The sequence below is a fragment of the Pan troglodytes genome, chromosome 8, assembly GCF_028858775.2.
Source record: "Pan troglodytes isolate AG18354 chromosome 8, NHGRI_mPanTro3-v2.0_pri, whole genome shotgun sequence".
NCBI lineage: Eukaryota > Metazoa > Chordata > Mammalia > Primates > Hominidae > Pan > Pan troglodytes.
The window spans coordinates 13,849,798-13,871,369 of record NC_072406.2 but is presented as its reverse complement, the minus strand read 5'-3'; the positions used below and the strand labels follow the sequence as shown (position 1 = coordinate 13,871,369).

Genomic DNA, 21,572 nt, shown 5'->3' with positions numbered 1-21,572 from the left:
TTTTTTAGTTTTATTTTCTAGGAAGTTTTAGGCCGAAAGCCACATATAATTAGTTACGTGATAAGTATGAGTTGCCATGGCTACTGAATTGGACATGGGACCCTTAGACTGCTACCCAGCACCTTGTTAAGTACTTAGCAAGAGTTAGATACTGTTGTAATATTACTAGGACGCCATCCAGAAAATCGAAGGAATGTCTTTTGACCTGATAAACTCCTTAGAACTCCTTCATCTTTTATAAAGAGGAGTATCCCTCTCCTAGATATAGCTGCTTCTGACCCCAAAGGCAGATGTGTTGGTTTTCAACTAGAAAGCTAAATGGTACCTATAAATTTTTTTTTTCTTAAACTGTTTTAAACTCTTAATCTTCAAAATATATACTTCTTTGATTCTGGTCAAACCATTGCCAACTCCTTTAAGGACAAAGTAGAGGTGGCCTTCTAATAATGGCTGATTCTGTTTCCCCGCCTGTATGATCAAGAGAACAAGACCAAGACAGAAGATGGTATAATAGGAAGGAAGGCACATTTTCTTCTTACTTGGCCCTGGCACCTGGGGACAAGTCCAGGTCGTACCCGCAGTGCGTCCCTGTGGGAACTGCCCTCCACCTGCTCCCTGGGGACAAGTCCAGGTCGTACCCGCAGTGCGTCCCTGTGGGAACTGCCCTCCACCTGCTCCCTGGGGACACGTCCAGGTCATACCCGCAGTGCGTCCCTGTGGGAACTGCCCTCCACCTGCTCCCTGGGGACAAGCCCAGGTCGTACCCGCAGTGCGTCCCTGTGGGAACTGCCCTCCACCTGCTCCCTGGGGACAAGCCCAGGTTGTACCCGAAGTGGGTCCCTGTGGGAACTGCCCTCCACCTGCCCCTTAGGGGGTGCTTGTGCAGTGGTTTCATCCTCTCACTTGGATCTGTCCGTTGGACCCTCACTAGGGTTGGGAGTTCCTCATGGGATGAGGTACTCTAGATCCCCTCTTGACAGATTTTCTTTTTATTATTTCAGATACACCTCTTCTTCACCCTTCCTCTCTGGGTGCTTTTTCAGCCCTAAGTATGTACTTACACATTTTATAACATTTTATAGCGTGAACTGAAGTGTGTATTTGTGTGTATTCAGGTATCCTGACAGCTTTCTGCTTTACAATTTTCACACATTATACTTATTTACCATACATGGTTTAGACTCCCAAACGTAAATCTCCAACACTGCATTCTCTCCTCTATTTTATATGCATATAGGTGAATGCATAAGTAAACTGATATATCCAGACAGTAGGATGTTATTTGGCACTAAAAAGAAATGAGCTATCAAGCCACAAAGACAGGGAGGAAAGTTAGGTGCATGTTGCTGAAAGAAGCATGAAAGGCTACATCCTGAAGGAGTCCAGTTCTCCAACATTCCAGTAAAGGGAAAACTGGAAACAGTAAAAAGCCAGGGGTGAGAGGGGAGGGAGGAATGAGTGGGCAGGGCACAGGATTTTTAGGGCAGTGAAACTCTTCTGCATGGTACTGAATTGGTGGATATAGGTCATTATGCATTTGTCCAACACCAAGAGCAAGCCTCATGTAAACTGGACTCCAGGTGATAATGATGTGTTGACGTACGTCTATCGGCTGTAACAAATGGACCACTCCGATGAGGATGTAGATAGTGGGGGAGTCTGTGTGTGTGGAGGGGCTGGGGGTCTATGGAAACTCTCTACCTTCCACCCAATTTTGCTGTGAACCTGAACTGGTCCAAAGAATAAAGTCTATTAAAATTTGGGTGTTAAACATGAAAAGGAGCTTAACCTCATTAATCACAGGGTAGGTGCAAATTGAAACCCGAATTTAAAAGACCGACATCAGCAAGTGTTGACGGAATATAAAGTAACTGCTTCTGAGCATGCCTGCTACCATGGAGCTGTTGGCCACTATCTACTAAAGTCAAACGAGTCAGACCTGGCAGGAGACAAATGTGCGTGGTTCTGCCTTCTTTTGTTGCCATTTTACTAACTAAGCAGCGAACGAATGCAGCATATTCTTGAGCTGGAAAGTCACTGACATATTCGTTGTTACTTTGAGAAACGAGGTGTTTCCTAGATTTTTATGCACTGCCCTATAAGTAGGTGATACAGTGTGGGTTCAGGACTTGCCTCACTCATGCAGCTCTTTGCTACATGTCCAGTCTCTAGCCCAGGGACGCCCCTATAAGTAGGTGATACAGCGTGGGTTCAGGGCTTGCCTCGCTCACGGAGCTCTTTGCTACATGTCCAGTCTCTAGCCCAGGGACGCCCCTGCAGGACATCTGCAGTGATTACATCAGCCTTGGTGTCTGCGCAATCGGATGCTGCCATGCCGCGGGAGCAGTCCTGCTATACACAGCAGTGTGAGTAAATCCACAGACCCAATCTTGAGTGGAAGAAGCCGGATACAAAAGGCACATGTGATTCCAGTGAAATAAAGGTCAAAAACAGGCGAAACCAATTAAGATGTAGGCAAGAATAGAAGCTACTTCCAGGGGGCGCAGGGAGCCTTGTGAGATTTTCGAAGTGTTCTCTATGTTGATAGGGTGTTAATTACATGGGTGAGTATGTTAGGATTGATTGAAACAATTTGTGCACTTTTAAGTGACAGCTTAACAATATAGAATCCATGAGCTCTAGAGAACAGAGCTCAGCACTGATAGAGAATCAGTGGAGAGCAAGTGGCATCTCACCTTGACAGGAGTGGAAGTGCAGGTACTTCTGCCACTGCATCTTGGTATCAGATTGGCCAGGAAAAGCCATGAAGACACGCCCTGCGTGGGTTGGGGCTCCACTCCTGAGAGAAGAAAGCAAGGTCAGCTCCCACGGTGTACGTCGGGTCCCCATGCCCGTGGGCCCCTGCAGGCAGCTGACATGGCGTTGACATGACACACTTATGCTGTAGGAAAAGAACTCTGTCCCCACCCCCACCCCACGGGGCACAGATGCCGCAGTGGGGTTGGTCGCGTGCTGCTCGATCACATGCCCTGACGCAGATTAAAAGGAACACACAGAGTCTGAAGAGGAAAGGTGTTCCCACGCCAGGTGACAAGCCAGCTCTGGCTGTGAGGCCTTGCCTGCATCTCAGCGTGTCCACGTGCTTTCCCTTCTGCCTGGAACCTGCACTGCCTTAGTCTGCACCTGGCTGAATCTGACTCATTTAAACCCTTGGCTTAAACGTCATCTCAGATGATCTTCCCAGGACTCAAATCTGAATCACCAGCATGAAGTCGGAGCTCAGTGACTTTGAGTAAATTATGAATAAAAACTTAAGCATTGGCCGGGCGCAGTGGCTCACGCCTGTAATCCCAGCACTTTGGGAGGTCGAGGCAGGCGGATCACAAGGTCAGGAGTTTTGAGACCAGCCTGGCCAACATGGGGAAACCCCATCTCTAGTAAAAATACAAAAATTAGCAGGGCACAGTGGTAGGTGCCTGTAGTCCCAGCTACTCGGGAGGCTGAGGCAGGAGAATGGCGTGAATCCAGGAGACGGAGCTTGCAGTGAGCCAAGATCGCGCCACTGCACTCCAGCCTGGGCAACAGAGCGAGACTCCATCTCAAAAAAAAATAAAAATAAAAACTTAAGCGTATACTCACGGGTCCCATAAGGCTACATTGCTTGTGTACAGACGGTTCCCTCTCAGCAGTTGCCACTCCCACGTCAAAGGCTGTTCATGCTTCCCTTCAGGTAATGGTGGGCCAGGTGGGCCAGGTGGGACAGGGAGTGGCACAGCCCACCTCCCAAGAGCGCTGGAAAAACCTGAGAGAGAATGTCAGAGACCAAATAGCTCTGAAAAGAAGCATAGGGCAAAATCTAGGAGAAGAAAACCTGTGCTGCTTTTCCCAAGGGGCATTGCCCAGTTCCAGTAAATGAGCAGAGAGGCTGGGCAACGGAGAGGTGCTTCCAATAGCCAGACAGGAATGGGGGAGCAGAGACCAGGGGTGAGAGCTGCGAGGGCAAGGCCCACGGAGAGCTTCCCAGGCTTCATGTGCTAGGAAGAGGAATTTAGGGCCAGCCTGGAATTGGCTCAAAACCTGTTTTTATTAGGGAAATCTGAGATAGTTACTTCTCTAGTTTCTTGTAGAAAACCATTATGTGGAGGACAATAGCACATCACAGACTCCAAACAACCCCCATGTCTTTGTCGTACGCAGCATCCAGAGCTCGCTGGGCGTCCACCCGGTGGGAGACGGGCCAGCACGACCAAGTGGCCAGCACACCAGCCAGCAGCAGTGACTTCAGGGCCCAGAGAACGTCAGCACGCTGAAACCTAAGACACAAAGCTTAACATCAAAGAAATAAAAGTCATGACAGAATTTTTAGAGAAACTGGACATTATTTTTTTTAAAGAACCAAATGGGCCCTGTTTTGAAGGATGTCCCTGAGAGCCATCGGCCCCAGCACAGAATCACTGCTGGGGTCTCTGTTTCTTATCACAGAAATTCTAGAACTGTGTCCAGAACATAATCAGCACTCAATAATTATTAGCTAAAGGGAAGAAAGAAGGAAGAGAAGATAGACTAGAATGTCTTCCATGTGAATTTTTTATTGAGGAAGCTTGAGAGGCGGCCAAGAGGCCTGGGGAGGCCTGCATTCCTGGCTTTAGGCTGTTTGTTGAGCAAAGACAGTGACCTTTCTGTTCCCAGAGAAAACAGCCCTTCTCAGTTTCATTATGGACAATGCTCTTCACAGCCCTTACGTTACTTTCCAGAGGAAGAGATGGAGACTTCATAGACCTATTTAAGTAAGATTGAAAGATGATTTTATTAAAATCTTTCCAATTTTTATACTTCTGGCCAACAATAGGCATTCTTAGAATTTTTGAAATTTACAACTTAATCATGACATGTGAACATCCTAAAGTACACACGTCCTTGAAAATATTCCACGGAGAAGCTACAATGAAAGCCGTAAGACTCTGTGATTGGCTCTGTGACCATGGTTTGCAGATTGATCTGAGCACTTTGGCCAGGCATGTGCCAGTTGATTCTTGTCCCAGGAAGCCCAAGACGTGACACGGTGACCCACTTTAATGTGTTTATACATAAGTGATTTCAGGAGGCAAAAAAACAGATTACACTTTTTTTTTTTTTTTGAGACGGAGTCTCGCTCCTTCGCCCAGGCTGGAGTCCAGTGGCGCCATCTCGGCTCACTGCAAGCTCCGCCTCCCGGGTTCACGCCATTCTCCTGCCTCAGCCTCTGAGTAGCTGGGACTACAGGCGCCCGCCACCACGCCCGGCTAATTTTTTTGTATTTTTAGTAGAGACGGGGTTTCACCGTGTTAGTCTGGATGGTCTGGATCTCCTGACCTCGTGATCCGCCTGCCTCGGCCTCCCAAAGTGCTGGGATTCAGATTACACTTTTAAAAGTAATGGCAAACATAATTCTCAATTTAGGGTCTCAGTAATTTACAAATGTATGTCTAGAGTTAATGGGCATAGAAATTTACCCAGAAGAATTAGGAGGGGTATGTATGCAAGGGGTAGAAATAGGATCCCAATTCAGAGAAAAGGGAATTGTTCTCAGGGAATCAGGACAGGGAAAGTTTAGGGAGAAGAGAAGAACCAAAGTATTGAACTTGGGGCAAGACCAGAGTAAGAACCAACAGTAAAACCAAATTGCTGCACAAAAATAGTAAACAATGAGACAGGGATAGTTTTTTGGCCTGAAAATACTAGCCCATACATGTATGCCAAAAGCCTACTGGCAGTGTACCCAAAGAGACTACTTACAGCACCATGGCACAACACAGGCATGCAGTGGGTAAGGTTTCCTGGCATCTCGTCACAACCACTGGGCCTTGACCTTGGCCATCCCTGAGCTCTGAGCTCAAGTCTTAGCAGGTTGGTCCTACTTACTGATTGTAACAGGGCCCTTGTCACTGGAGTTTGGCCAGTTATGTTAACATCTAGCTATTTATGAACCTTGTCATTAATAATTATTACAAGATACGACATAATAGGAACAACTCTATTCATAAAAAATATATACACATAAACAACAAAAACATGTATATGTATTGTTATTCAGCCTCCTAGATGAATAACAGCTTAAACCTTATTAAGTCTTTCATTTTTTGCCTTTCATTTACTTAATTTTCTATTACAGTTTCAGAGCTTGGGTTATACCTGAGCCTAAACATGGTTAAATACCACCCAGTTGTACAGGAGACAGGATCAAACGATAGAGAAAATAGAGAAGTGAGTGTTGGAGGAAGAGCAGTAGTCTTCTCATGGCTGAAAATTAAAGCTAAGTCTGAGACTGACCCCTATTCACGTGGATATGGGGCCCATTTTAATAATGAACTTACGACCGGGTGCGGCGGCTCACGCCTGTAATCCCAGCACTTTGGGAGGCCGAGGCGGGCAGATCACAAGGTCAGGAGATCGAGACCATCCGGGCTAACACGGTGAAACCCCGTCTCTACTAAAAAATACAAAAATTTAGCCAGGCGGAGTGTCGGGCGCCTGTAATCCCAGCTACTCGGGAGGCTGAGGCAGGAGAATGGCATGAACCTGGGAGGTGGAGCTTGCAGTGAGCCGAGATCGCGCCACTGTACTCCAGCCTGGGTGACAGAGCGAGATTCAGTCTCAAAAAAAAAAAGAAAAATGAACTTACATTTCTTTCACATATATTCAACTCTTCACATGTTCTTTTTCTCCTTTTGTTGGATTTATCGAGCTGTGCTTTTCAAGGATTTGTCGATTTAATGCACATTATCAAAGTTAGAGGTGTAACCTTTCCCTACATACAATCTTAGTATGTTTTTAGTATCTTCCTTTTTCTTACACATTTTCCAAAATCTTTCCTATCTCCCAATAGCATATGCAGAAGAAAATGAGATATCTCACATATAGCAAAAACTGCATCAGATTGCTTTGGAATAAAAAAATTGAAAAGCTTCTAGTGATCCCAGCACTTTGGGAGGCCAAGATTGGCAGATCACTTGAGGCTAGGAGTTTGAGACCAGCCTGGGTGACATGGTGAAACCCCATCTCTACAAAAATTAGCCGGGCATGGTGGTATGTGCCTGTAATCGCAGCTACTCAGCAGGAGGAAGGAGGGACAGGCAGGGGGAGGGGGCTGAGGGACAAGAATTGCTTGAACCCGGGAGGCAGAGGTTGCGGTGAGCCAAGATCGCACCACCGCACTTCACCCTGGGCAACAGAGTGAGACTGTCTCAAAAAAAAAAAAAAAAAAAAAAAAGGAGCAACAAAGTTAGAAAAAGCCATTAACTAGAATGATCAAGAAGAACAGAGAGAATGCACAAATGATGAAAATCCGAAATAATGCAGGTACATCTTTGTATTACCCAGCTAAGGCATAGTAATTAAAATCTTCCCATGAAGAAAAGACAAGGCCCAGTGGCCTCACTAGTGAGTTCTACCAAACATTTAAAGAAGAAGTATTGGCCGAGCATGGTGGCTCACACCTGTAATCCCAACACTTTGGGAGGCTGAAGCGGGTGGATCACCTGAGGTCAGGAGTTCAAGACCAGCCTGACCAACACGGTGAAACCCCGTCTCTACTAAAAATACAAAATTAGCCGGGTGTGGTGGCACACGCCTGTAATTCCAGCTACTCAGGAGGCTGAGGCAGGAGAATCACTTGAAACTGGGAGGTGGAGGTTGCAGTGAGCCGAGATCGCGCCATTGCACTCCAGCCTGGACAACAAGAGCGAAACTCTGTCTCAAAAATAATAAAAAATAAGAAATATTACCAGTCCTTCATAAGCACTTCCAAGAAATAGAGGAAAAAGGAACACTTTCTTTTGGTTATTACAAGAAACTATACCAATGTATTTTAGTTATTTTATATTTTTTATATATTGGTGTTATTTTGTTTTATATATATTATTTTATAACTAATCTATATGTTATATTAATTATTTTATATATTATGGTTATATTGCAGTTATATGTAGGTATATATAGCTATATATAGTTATATTAGTTATCATATTAGTTATTTTATATATTGTTATTTTATATTTTATATATAATATTTTTAGTTATCCTACCTCCCAATAGCATATGCAGAAGAAAACGGGATATCTCAAATATAGCAAAAAGATTTCTATTGAGAAGTGTTCAGTAATAAGTAAAATGACACATATGTGATTGTTTTTTTTTTTTTTTTTTTGAGTCATTGTCTTGCTCCGTTGCCCAGGCTGGAGTGTAATGGCACGATCTCAGCTCACTGCAACCTCCACCTCCTCAGTTCAAGCAATTCTCTGCCTCAGCCTCCCGAGTAGCTGGGATTACAGGTGCCTGCCACCATGCCTGGCTAATTTTTGTATTTTTAGTAGAGATATGGTTTTACCATGTTGGCCAGGCTGGTCTTGAACTCCTGACCTTGTGATCCACCCACCTCGGCCACCCAAAGTGCTGGGATTACAGGTGTGAGCCACTGCGCCCAGCGTGATTGATATCTTAAGGCTGATGACAGCAGCCCTCTCAAATGAATCTGCAATTTGCTACTGAATCCATACAATTCACCTCCTCCAGTATTTGGCCAAGCCACACAGTAACTATTTATAATAGGTATTACAAGAATAACTATTATCAATCACGAATCCAGATACAAAAATCTTAAAATATTAACAGAAACCAGCAACATATAAAAAGAATATACTCCATGCCCAAGTGGGATTTATTTCAAGAAAGCAAGGCTAGTTTAACATCTGAAAATCAATTAATATGATACACCATATTGCTAGAATAAAGGGGAAAAGACCACAAGACTCATTTCAGTAGAAATGCAGAAAAAACATTTGACAAAACTCAACATCAATTCATGATAAAATCTCAAGAAAGTAAGACGAGAAGGGAACTTCTTCAACCTGATAAAGGTCACCTTCTGAAAACCTACAGCCAACCCTATCTTTGCATTGAACAATGCTGTAGAACTACAGCTCAACACACTTTCTTAGGAAAGCAGAATCTGAGAGCCCATTCAGAAAAAGAACTACCTCAACACTCTTTCTTAGGAGAGCAGAATCTGAGAGTCCATTCAGAAAAAGAACTACCTCAACACACTTTCTTAGGAAAGCAGAATCTGAGAGCCCATTCAGAAAAAGTGTTCTTTGGAGAGCAGGATTGAATTAGTTTTATCTTTTCAATTGAATGAGGCAGTAAGCCACTAGGCACAGTGATACTAGCTTTGGTAATGTGCAGCTGTAGAGGGTTTGTACAAGGTTATTAAATTACAGTCAAAATTTTGGTCTAGAATATCTTTTAGTTTTGGTGACCTAGGTCCATTATGTGCCTTAGGAATATACAAATATATGTAATCCAGGCTGGAGTACAGTGGCACAATCCCAGCTCACTGCAGCCTTGACCTCTGAGGCTCAGGCGATTCTCCCATCTCAGCCTCCAGAGTAGCTGGGACTACAGGTGCACACCACCATGCCTGGCTAAGTTTTTGTATTTTTTGTAGAGATGGCTCTTGCCATGTTGTCCAGGCTGGATGCCTGGGCCCAAGTAATCCACCCGCCTCAGCCTCCCAAAGTGCTAGGATTACAGGCGTGAGCCGCTGCGCCGGACACTGCCTTAAGAGTATACGAATGTATTTTTGATGCAAATGGAACTTTTCATTCAGGTGTAAATAAACTTGAGCTAAGTAAATGGTTAATAATAAGAGTTGATTTACATGCTTGCATTTATCTATTTTTTTCATTTACATACAACTCCTTGTGGGAAAGTGCACTAAAGATGCTGAGTACAAAAACTTTGTATTTATTTGCAGGATATATCTGAATATTTTTAATAAATTAAATAACCAAAGTTCCAAATTATAAACCTACAATCATGGACAGACATGGGAGCTTAAAGATTGCGTGGCTTGGCCAAATATTGGAGGAGGTCCAGGCGCAGTGGCTCACGCCTGTAATCCTAACACTTTGGGAGGCCAAGGCAGGCGGATTGCCTGAGCTCAGGAGTTTGAGACCAGCCTGGGTAACATGGTGAAACCCCATCTCTACTAAAATACAAAAAAAAAAATTAACCAGGGGTGGCAGCGTGCACCTGTAGTCCCAGCTACTCGAGAGGCTGAGGCAGGAGAATTGCTTGAACCCAGGAGGCAGATGTTGCAGTGAGCCGAGATCATGCCATTGCACTCCAGCCTGGAGACAGAGCGAGACTCCGTCTCAAAATATGTATATATTAGAGGAGGCGAATTGTATGGATTTAGTAGCAAATTGCAGATGCATTTAGGAGGGCTGCTGTCATCAGCCTTAAGACATCAATTACATATGTGTCATTTTACTTATTATTGAACACTTCTCACTGAGTACTTGTTCTAGAAGCCCTCCCAAATTAATTATCTCTTCCAAATTTTCCCAATAATACCAAGGGCCTCATCTTTTCTGATCATAGCTAAAGTGTTAATTCTTTCTTGATTTATATAGATAAAAATAACCCTATTATGGAAAGTTATTTTTATTTTCCTCACTGCCAAAATTTTATTGATCACCGTTTTCCAACATAGGGATTTGAGTATAATCTCTTAAGATATTTACAGAAATTTTAACCTATGTTATCAAATATCAGGAAGTGCTTATCTTAGAAGCTTGTTCTTTGGAATTTTGTTGACAGGAGTTGAAAATTTGAACAGCTCAACAATTGTACTTAACAATTTAGGTTAAGTTACTTGATAGTTTTAAACGTGAGAAAAGGAACGAGAAATATTAGAGAAAGGAATTGGATATAGTGAGCATGAAGGAAGTTTTCTTTTTTTTTTTTTTTTTTTTTTTTTGAGACGGAGTCTCGCTCTGTCGCCCTGGCTGGAGTGCAGTGGCGCGATCTCTGCTCATGGCAAGCTCGGCCTCCCGAGTTCACACCATTCTCCTGCTTCAGCCTCCTGAGTAGCTGGGACTACAGGCGCCCACCACCACACCCGGCTAATTTTTTTGTATTTTTAGTAGAGACGGGGTTTCACCGTGTTAGCCAGGATGGTCTCGATCTCCTCACCTCATGATCCACCTGCCTCGGCCTCCCAAAGTGCTGGGACTACAGGCATAAGCCACCGCGCCCGGCCCTTTTTTCTATTTTTAGTAAAGATGGGGTTTCACCATGTTGACCAGGCTCATCTCAAACTCCTGACCTCAGGTGATCCACCCGCCTCAGCCTCCCAAAGTGCTGGGATTACAGGCGTGAGCCACCACACCTGACCCAAGAAGTGACTTTTGGTAAGTACATGGATCACCCATCATTCTAGGTGGAAAGCAGAGGATTAGGGTTGTACAATGCCTAGGAGATGGAGTGATGGTGTTGGGAGTGGCTGTTCTCTTCTGCATGCAGCAGTTTTCTCAGAGATCTGAGAAGTTTACCCCAGTGTCGACGATAATGTGTCAGTATTTCTGGAACATGGCAAGCCCTTTCCATCTGTGGGTTTAAGTCATCTTGTGTGTCTGGGATATTTTTCTTTATTATTATGGCTCTCTTGTTCAAGGATACCCCTTTTAGCACATGCTGTATTTGTTTTACCCTCTCTTTCATACCTACAATACTTGGCCTACTCCTTTTTAACTCTTTCCACTTCCATTTCTTTTTACCTGCTTTTCCCAGTCTTGGCCTCCATGTCCTTCTCTATATTTCACTGATATCTAGAGCCCTTTCTGTTGCTTCTAATTTGCCTTAATCAGATGTAATCATCTATTCCTAGAGTTTATCCTTAACCTCCTACCTGCAGCATTATAGGTCATCAACTGTCATTCTTAAAGTTGTCATAACCTCTCTTAAGAAAATTCTCCGCATATAGCCTAATCAAAATGTCTTCCTTCCTTTCCTTTATAATGTTTTTTGTGTGCTTTATGTGTCAGAACCTTGTACCCAGATCAACCTAGCAAAGGGTTTCCCTCCTTTTTTATCCCCTAGAACATTTTACAGAGAATGACAATTCCTTCCTTGAAATTTTGATAACATTTGCCTCTAAAGCTTTCAGTGCTTAGTTTGGTGGTGACGATCCCAACATGTTAAACTGCACAGATTCTGGGGGCTCAGCTGCATCTGCAGCCACATTGCCTTGGGCAGGTAATTTACCTCTCTGTGCTTCAGTTCCTTATCGATGCTGTGAGAATAAAAAATAACGCTTATCTCAGAAAGCTGTCGTGAGGACCAAATGAATTAATATACATTAAACTCTTAAAATAGAAACTGGCACAAAGGAAGGACACAATGTGTGTCTGGCTGTCTTACTATTATTATTATTACTATTAGAGTTGTTGGATTATAATAGGTACAGTATTGTATATTAGTTTCTTCCTCAAAGCCTAATTCATAGACTTATTTATTATTTTTTAGATCTTTAAAAGAGTATCATTCTCCCATTCTTACTCTTCTGACTGCAAAAGAAACAAGTTTCAAACAGACCATTTATTCCTGAGTCTCAGAACTGATTTCCAGGGAAAACATTTCAGGCATAGCCTTTTGATTTTCTACGTAACTAAAAATTACATGCATAAAGGTGAACTTATGGAAAGACAAAAGAGCAAAACACATTAATCTTTTTATAGAATATTACCCATCACTGCTGCTGTGTTATTTTTGTTCTGTATCATCTGTGCCAAAGTCAGCTGAGTCATGCGTCCATCGTGCTTCTCTCCTCATATTCCCTAAGAGAACCGACAGATATGGCAAACATTTTTTTGATATTTTAACAGACCCTACTTGCAAAACTATTTGGCCTAGAGCTTTAGTTGGTAGATGATATTTGGAATATGATAGGCAAGAAATTATACAGTTTTTTAGCTCTTCCAAACACATTGGTTTCCAAGGTCTTGCATTTATTTATCGATTTTCAGTTATTCTAAGAATTTATTCAGTAATTTTAGTCACAATCTTTATTATTTTTCTCTTCCATTTGCCACCTTTATTTTTTCTTTTTAAAATCTGGGATGATATATACAGCAAGTGAATTAAAAATATGCCATTGAACGGCGCCGTGGCTCACACCTGTAATCCCAGCACTTTGGGAGGCCGAGGCAGGCGGATCATGAGATCAGGAGTTCAAGACCAGCCTGGCCAAGATGATGAAACCCCGTCTTTACTAAAAATACAAAAATTAGCCAGGCGTGGTGGCACATGCCTGTAATCCCAGCTACTTGGGAGGCTGAGGCAGGAGAATTGCTTGAACCAGGACCCAGGAGGTGGAGGTTGCAGTGAGCCGCTGCACTCCGGCCTGGGCTACAGAGTGAGACTCTGTCTCAAAAAAAAAAAAAAAAAAAATTAAATAGATAATGAAACAGTGCAAAAAATTATACTTTCAAGGTTTTTTAAATAGTAAGATTTTTGCCTCTGGAGCCTCAGAAAAGGGACAAAAAAGAAATGGGACTATTGAGAAGTCCTTCATCCCTCTAGGCGGACCCTGCACAGGATTAAAAGGTAACACAGCGGTAGGATACAGGTCTGTTCAAATAGGAACCATGATCCAGGAAATGTACAAACGGCACAATTTCTAAATAAAAATATGCTTAAGGGAAGAACTGTCCCTACCTCAAGGTAGATGAAGTAAAGGTAAAGCATCCCAGCCTCCTTACCCAGAAAGAACAATAGGCTTTCCTGGAACTGATGTTAGATAAGCCAAGAAATGGAGCAAGAGGGAGTGCGTGTGGTTGAAAACCAGTTAAATGAGGCAAAGGTCAATTACATATTTACATTATTTATTTTTTTTTTTTTTTGAGATGCAGTCTCGCTCTGTCACCCAGGCTGGAGTGTGGTGGCGTGATCTCAACTCACTGCAATCTCCACCCCCTGGATTCAAGTGCTTCTCCTGCCTCAGCCTCCCAAGTAGCTGGGATTATGGGCACCCACCACCATGCCCGGCTAAATTTTTTTGTGTATTTTTAGTAGAGACAGGGTTTCACCATGTTGGCCAGGCTGGTCTGTAACTGCTGACCTCAAGTCATCTGCCCACATCAGCCTCCCAAAATGCTGAGATTACAGGCGTGAGCCACCATGCCCGGGCAAATTACATATTTAAATTAAAACTGAAGAAACTCTAGCCCATGTACACCAACATGTTTCATAACAACAATCAAACAGATACAAGTCAAATTCATCTTAAGGGTGGATTTAAATACCAAATGGTGACATCGTTACACAACAGTCTCCCTCATTTTTGAGTTGTACGTCGATGCTCTTATTTTCTACTATAATTACATGGTTTTAATTGTAAAATTAGAACCTTCTTGTCTTAAGGATATTAAGTCTTTATCTGTAATAGTCCATCAAGATAAAACATTTTATAATTTTTATTTTTCTTTTATCAAGGCTTCACTGACATACAGAAGGACTATTTTAAGGTATTTAAATCTACCATTTTTTGTGTGTCTAGAGTTCCAACTTGGTGTCTTGCCTGTAAAGATTTTTCTTTACAGAATATCATGTAATTATTCATCCACATATGTTTCTAGTACTTTTATGCTTTCATTTTAAAAAAATTAAATCTTAAATTCACATGGATGTCTCCAATATGACATTAGAGAAAAAGATATAATTTTATTGCTAAAAACTAGCCAGTTATATCATCAATTCTCAAATAATGTATCTTTTTCTAGCTATTTTAAATGCCACCTTAATCATACATTAAAATGCTAATGTTGCTGGGTGCGGTGGCTCACGCCTGTAACCCCAGCACTTTGGGAGGCCGAGGCGGGCGGATCACCTGAGGTCAGGAGATGGAGACCAGCCTGGCCAACATGGTGAAACCTTGTCTCTACTAAAAATACAAAAAAATTAGCTGGGCGTGATGGCGGGCACCTGTAATCTCAGCTACTCGGGATGCTGAGACAGGAGAATCGCCCGAACCCGGGAGGCAGAGGTTGCAGTCAGCCGAGATCACGCCACTGCACTCAGGCCTGGGCAACAGAGCTAGACATCACCTTAAAAAAAAAAAAAAAAAAGAAAGCTATAGAGTAGAAAACAACTTACCCTAGGTTTAAAAACTAAAAGCATTTTTTAAAGTGAGATTGTGTCAAAACAATTTTCTATTATCCCTCAATTGAGAGGGAGAAAGATAGAGAGAAAGAGATGGAGAGATAGAGAGAGACCGGGGTGTGTTTTCTTGTTAAGAATACAAAAATACCAGATTGCCTTAGCTGATACCTTTCTACATCCCCAGGGTATAAAAGGGCCCTGGTTCAACTTGCACATTCAGTTCCACATCTGATACCCAGGAGTCTCCAGCTTCCAAGAGAGGTTAGTGCATATGTTTTACCTTGTGGGAATTCTTTCTTTTATGATCTAAATTTGTACATATTCAGTAATTGTTTTCTCTGCATTTCTATTGTATCTCATGTCCATACATTAAGTCAAACAGCCTTTTGCAAAGAGGAGGAGCAGATTGCTGAAAATAATAACAGTAATGATAATGGACAGACGTGAATGCATTTTTTTAAAAAGTAGAAAAGGATGATGAGAAGGTTTTACATGAAGATAAATGACCCTGAAAACATTTTTTTTTTTTTTTTTTTTTGAGACAGAGTCTCACTCTGTCTGCCCAGGCTGGAGAGCAATGGCGCGATCTCGGCTCACTGCAACCTCCGCTTCCCAGGTTCAAGTGATTCTCCTGCCTCAGCCTCCTGAGTAGCTGGGAATACAGGCATGTGCCACCAGGCCTGGCTAATTTTTGTATTTTTTAGTAGAGACAGGGTTCCACCATGTTGGCCAGGCTGGTCTCAAACTCTTGAACTCAAGTGATCCTCCCACCTCGGCCTCCCAAAGTACTGGGATTACAGACATGAGCCACCGCTCCTGGCCCTGAAAACATTTTGTGAGAAGATCTTCACCTAAGAATCTGCTTGGCTCTGAAGAGGACCATAGCCCTTCTGTGGGTGACGTAGCTTTCCTACAAGGCTGTGTGTTTCTCCACGTCTGATCCAGGTCCAGTGGTTTTGCACAGGGCTGCACTTTTCCCCCAAAAACGTGTACAAAGAGTGTTACCTACAGTTTACCTCGGTGTGTTTTGTGTGTGTGTGTGTTTGTGTGTGTGTGTGTGTGTGTGTGTGTGTGTGTGTGTGTGTGTGGTGGGGCGGGGATTCTTTAACTCATCACTAAAGGAAACCTGGAAAACATGAGGAGTATGTATGTACCCAAGATTTCCCGTTCAGAAAGACACCACATTAGAAACAGATGATTCACCTTCCATATCTCACAACTGTGCTGCTTCAACACAATTGCTGTCACTTGTAGAGAAGGTGTATGCTAAATCCTAATGTGGTTGGTAACACATAGCAAAAACGAGATGGCAATATCTTTCACATAAAGAGGTATTTGTGTGCATCTATTTCAGGTCGGGTCACAGCCAGCAGCTATGTCTGACATAAATCTTGACTGGGTTGACAGGCGTCAGTTGCAGCGCTTGGAGGAAATGCTGATCGTTGTGGATGAGAATGATAAGGTTATTGGTGCCGACACCAAGAGGAATTGCCATCTGAACGAAAACATTGAGAAAGGTAGCCCCCGCCCATTTTCTCTGTCCAGTTCCCAGGGTTTTCCCATTTTTCCCACCCGACAGCAACCTAAGAAGAGAGGCTAGGCCTTTCCGGCTAGGAGGCGACCGCGGGGTCACCTGTGTGCTTGCTGAGCCGTCTTTAGAAGGCTCGGGGAACAGCACCTGGATGACGTCTTTGCTTGGTCAAGCCCTTGTCAGGCTCCTGCACCTTCTCCTAGGCATCCGTGCTCTTCCTCGTAAGATCCTGTTTCAGCAAGAATTCTACCAGGTTGTTTTAGCGAGAACCCTGACCTTGGCATCTGATTAAATTCCTCAACCCCGTCCCTCCCAGGTGACGTCTGATCATGCAGGCCTGTCTTCAGCAAGTCTTGTTAGGTCGGTGTAGCCAGAACCCCCTTCCCACTGATGTTTTCTCTTAGTAACATTTAATCCATAGACCCCAGCCTGCTCCTTGGGTGTTGTGTGCAGTTAGGCTGGTTCTACATGGAGGTCTCTTTCCCCTGTTGAAATGGTTCTCAATAAAGTCAGATTTTTCTGCTTTAACTCCTGTCCAGCTCTGGTTTTCTTTGACCATCTTAAGCCATTTTATTATTTTTTAATTTTCATTTTTGTGTCTTTTTTATAAATACATAATAATTATGCATATTAATGGGGTACATGTGATAGTTTGATACCAGCATGTCATGCATAATGATCAAATAGGGCATTTGGGATATCCATCACCTCAAACATTCATCATATCTTTGTGTTGGGAACATTCCAAATCCTCCATTCTAGCCACACTGAAACATATAATACACTGTTGTTAACTACAGTCACCCTACTGTGCTGTTGAACAGCTGATATTATTCCTTCTCTATCGCTGTATGTTTATACTTATTAACCACCCTCTCTTCATCCCTCCCCACTGCCCTTCGCAGCCTCTGGTGTCTAGCATTGTGTTTTCTGCCTCCATGAGATCAACTTCTTTAGAGCCCACATAGCAGTGAGAACATGTGATACTTGTTTTTCTGTGCCAGGTCTGTTCCACTTAACACAATGGCCTCCAGTTCCATCCATGTTGCTACAAATGACAGGATTTCATTCTTCTTTTTTTTTTTTTTTGAGACAGAGTCTTGCTCCATTACCCAGGCTGGAGTGCAGTGGTGCAATCTCGGGTCACTGCCAGCTCTGCCTCCTGGGTTCATGCCATTCTCCTGCCTCAGCCTCCCGAGTAGCTTGGACTACAGGCACCTGCCACCACGCCCAGCTAATTTTTTTGTATTTTTAGTAGAGACGGGGTTTCACCATGTTAGCCAGGGTGGTCTCGATCTTCTGACCTCATGATCCGCCCACTTCAGCCTCCCAAAGTGCTGAGATTACAGGCGTGAGCCACCGCGCCCGGCCCGATTTCATTCTTCTTTTGTGGTGGAACGGTATGCCACTGTGTATCTAACCCTCATGTTTTCAACCCTTCATACTTCCACGGACACAGGTTGATCTCATATCTTGGCTGTCGTAAATGGTGCTCAGCACCCAGGAATGCTGCGATATCTCTCTGACAGACTGATCTCTTTTATTTTGGATATTTGCCCTGGTAGTGGGATTTCTGGGTCATCTGGTAGATCTATTTTTAGTTTCCCGAGTGTTCTAATCCGCTGAGATTCTGAAACGTTGTGTTTGGGCATCCAGCAGTCCCCTTTGCCCTGCCCAGGTGCCACAATCACAGGCTTTTCCATGAGAAACAGACTGAGGACAAAAAGCACGAAGGACGATCGTACAGACTCCAGGCATGCGCTCACACAAATGGCACTTACCTTTGCAGGGCTGCTGCACCGAGCCTTCAGCGTTGTCTTGTTTAACACCGAGAATCGAATCCTGATACAGCAGAGGTCGGACACGAAAGTCACGTTTCCTGGTGAGTCTGTTCAACCGAGCCCCGGACTGAAGAGAGCATCTCGTATGACTTGACCGGAGGAATCTGGGACGGGAACTCTCTGGTGCTCGGTGCCGCACTGTGGTGAGCTGGCAGCTCATCCTGCAGAAAATCGGCAGCTCAGGCAGATGCTAATTATGCTGATAGCTCTTCAGTAGGCTGGGTTTTCTTTCTTAAAAAATTAAGAAACTATATGAGTTTCTGGGTTTTTTTGTTGCTTCTTTGCAACGGCAAGTTACTTAAATGCAGAGGAATTTATCAACCTAAGGATTTAGGGGATTAAAATAGCATTTAGCATAAAATTAACTAGGTAATAATAATAAAAATTACCTTACAGGTCTTAGAATTTTAATTATCTTGTACTTCTTAAATTTACAACTTAAAATTTTTTTTTTTTTTTTTTTTTTGGAGATGGAGTCTGGCTCAGTCACCCAGGCTGGAGTGCAGTGGCGCCATCTCGGCTCACTGCAAGCTCCGCCTCCCGGGTTCATGCCATTCTCCTGCCTCAGCCTCCCAAGTAGCTGGGACTACAGGCACCCGCCACCACACCCGGGTAATGTTTTGTATTTTTAGTAGAGACAGGGTTTCACCGTGTTAGCCAGGATGGTCTCGATCTCCTGACCTCGTGATCTGCCCGCCTCGGCCTCCCAAAGTGCTGGGATTATAGGCGTGAGCCACCGCGCCCGGCCAAAAAATTTCTTTTTAGAGGGGAACAGCATTTACGTCAATTGTGGTCATTTAAAGTGTTTTGGCCTAGGCTGTCCTCAAATTTTCAAAACCAGACCTTGCCTGAGCCATTAAAGCGAATGGCTAAGCATGGCCAGCTGTGGTCGAGGTTTTCTCCTCCCTTAGTTCTTCCTCGGAGCCACAGTGGGTACATCCTGCCCATTCCCAAACCCACCACCATACTTGCTGGTCAAGTTGTACTCACGGGCTCCTAGATGGAGCTGAATGCAAAGTTTGTTTCAGAAAAATTCAGGAGCTGCAAAGTTAAGAGGGTCAACTGTAGTACATAGTCAACAGTTTGCAAATAAAGCCCCTGGAGCTAAGATTTCCTATCATGTGTTAGCCGCCTCCAGGATACATAGGGGCAGGTGGGAGTACCAGCTCTTGTACTTGCAAGAGGGGATTCAACTTCAGCCAAACTCCTTGCAGAGTGACCGAAGGAAGCACTGAGGGTCTGAGGAACGGGAGGGAACAGAGATTTACTGAGGAGAGTGTTACCTCCCGTCATAGCGCTATTGCTGTTACTTGGGTAAATTAAGTAGAACCTCTCAGTAAGGAAACTTGGTCAAAGGTATTCCAGCAGTCTTCCTGTGAAACCATGCTCACTCATCACCACCCTCAAAGTGCAGCCCAGCTTCCTCAGCCCAGCTGGTGCAGCCACCCAGCCCACAGCCCCACCACCTCCTCCTGCCACCCCATGGTATCTCAGGTCCTCTGTGGGTACAAAACTGAGTAGGAACCAGTCCCTCTCCTAAGACATACTGGGATAGTGCCACGGGACATGTGTGTGCACATCTGCAGGAAGGGCCGCAGGAGCAGTCAGGGCCAGCCCCACCAGGTGGTCATGTGGAAGACCCTCACCAAGCCCACAGCCGTGGAGGCTGGAGGCGAGTGCTGCTCTGAGAGCCCATGACAAACCCACTCCCCCCGCTAGGCTGTCTTCTGCTGATGACGGATGATGGTTTTACCTGAAGCATCTGCATTTGTATTTAATATATTCACTTTTCAGGAATAAAGAGGGATGTTCCCACATGCATTTTTTCCAGGGTATTTTACCGACTCCTGTAGTAGCCACCCATTATACAACCCAGCAGAACTGGAAGAAAAGGATGCCATCGGAGTGAGGAGGGCAGCCCAGAGGCGTCTGCAAGCAGAGCTGGGAATTCCTGGGGAGCAGGTACACACAGCATCCAGTCTCAGCTGTGTCCACGGGAGTCCAGGCTGGCAGCGGGCAGATGGTGAACAAAGTCCAGGCTGGATCTACACCATTGACCTCATGAAGCACCATGAGGACGAAGGATGGGGCTGTGGATGGGGCAGTGTGAGTCCCTATGTGTCCCAGGCAGGGTTGAGACTGTGCAGGAATCTGTCGACCACACACCGAAGAGGAAATTCAAGCCGGGCGCGGTGGCTCACGCCTGTAATCCCACTTTGGGAGGCCGAGGCGGGCGGATCACAAGGTCAAGAAATCAAGACCATCCTGGCCAACATGGTGAAACCCCATCTCTATTAAAAGTACAAAAATTAGCTGGGCGTAGTGGCACATGCCTGTAATCCCAGCTACTTGGGAGGCAGAGGTTGCAGTGAGCCGGGATTGTGCCACTGCACTCCAGCCTGGCGACAGAGCGAGACTCCATCTCAAAAAAGAAAGAAAGAAATTCAAGTGTCCACTAGAAAGAATGTCCAGGATCCTGTGAGCATGTGTTACCTTCATCCACTCAAGAACACGTTTAAGAGAGGATGGATGTTCTCCTGACAACGCTGGCCGGTTTCTACGGGGTTTTCTCTTGAGGATGTGTGTGTGACACGGTTAGTTCTTTAAATGAAGACAGACAGGTTTACTGGAACCAAGAAACCAAAGCCAGTTTATCATTCAGACTTGAGTCCACAAAAATTTACTTAGCTAAAATTGAGGTTTTGGAAATTATCAATTACCAAAGAAAGTGTTCATTTTCTGAGGAAAACAAATGTGTTTATTTTCTCTATTTTTCTGTAAATTCTGTGGTTTACATTAGCGTTGTTAACACTGCACCAATTTCTGTCAATAGATTTCTCCAGAGGACATTGTGTTCATGACAATCTATCACCACAAGGCAAAATCAGACAGAATTTGGGGAGAGCATGAAATTTGTTACCTTCTGCTTGTGAGGAAAAACGTCACTCTGAACCTGGATCCCAGTGAAACGAAAAGCATCCTCTACCTGTCCCAGGAGGAGCTGCGGGAGCTGCTGGAGAGGGGGGCGAGGGGTGAAGTCAAAGTCACCCCCTGGCTAAGAACCATTGCCGAGAGGTTTCTGTACCGGTGGTGGCCTCACCTGGATGACGTGACCCCGTTTGTGGAGCTTCACAAAATACACAGAGTGTGAGAGGCAGGGAGGTCGAGTCAGCCATGTGCAATGCCCTCAGTGCAGGCAGAGGCACCATTGAGGCAATGACACACCCTCTCCAAAAAACAGGGCAAAAGGGGCACTTGAT

The 21,572-nt window shown here is 44.3% G+C and overlaps 2 protein-coding genes across 3 annotated transcripts in view; one reads left to right on the top strand and one right to left on the bottom strand.

The window, feature by feature from the left end:
• Window positions 1-18,385, bottom strand: part of LOC107976887 (uncharacterized) — a 22,712-nt gene extending 4,327 nt beyond the window's left edge. Inside the window, exons 1-4 of one of the 2 annotated variants that reach the window (XM_063781296.1) lie at window positions 18,253-18,385; window positions 12,527-12,617; window positions 3,601-3,763; window positions 2,697-2,800 (exon numbers count right to left, since the gene is read on the bottom strand). In XM_063781296.1, coding sequence (XP_063637366.1) covers window positions 2,697-2,800; window positions 3,601-3,763; window positions 12,527-12,587 — 328 coding nt within the window. In that variant the 5' untranslated portion in view covers window positions 12,588-12,617; window positions 18,253-18,385. Of the gene's footprint in view, window positions 1-2,696; window positions 2,801-3,600; window positions 3,764-12,526; window positions 12,674-18,252 lie in introns of those variants that run through there. The other variant, XM_063781297.1, reaches the window with a different exon arrangement.
• Window positions 16,219-21,572, top strand: IDI2 (isopentenyl-diphosphate delta isomerase 2). The gene is made up of 4 exons (XM_024346161.3): window positions 16,219-16,457; window positions 18,261-18,353; window positions 20,144-20,274; window positions 21,146-21,572. The coding sequence occupies exons 1-4, from the start codon at window positions 16,316-16,318 to the stop codon at window positions 21,461-21,463; spliced, it is 684 nt and encodes a 227-aa protein (XP_024201929.3). The 5' UTR covers window positions 16,219-16,315; the 3' UTR covers window positions 21,464-21,572.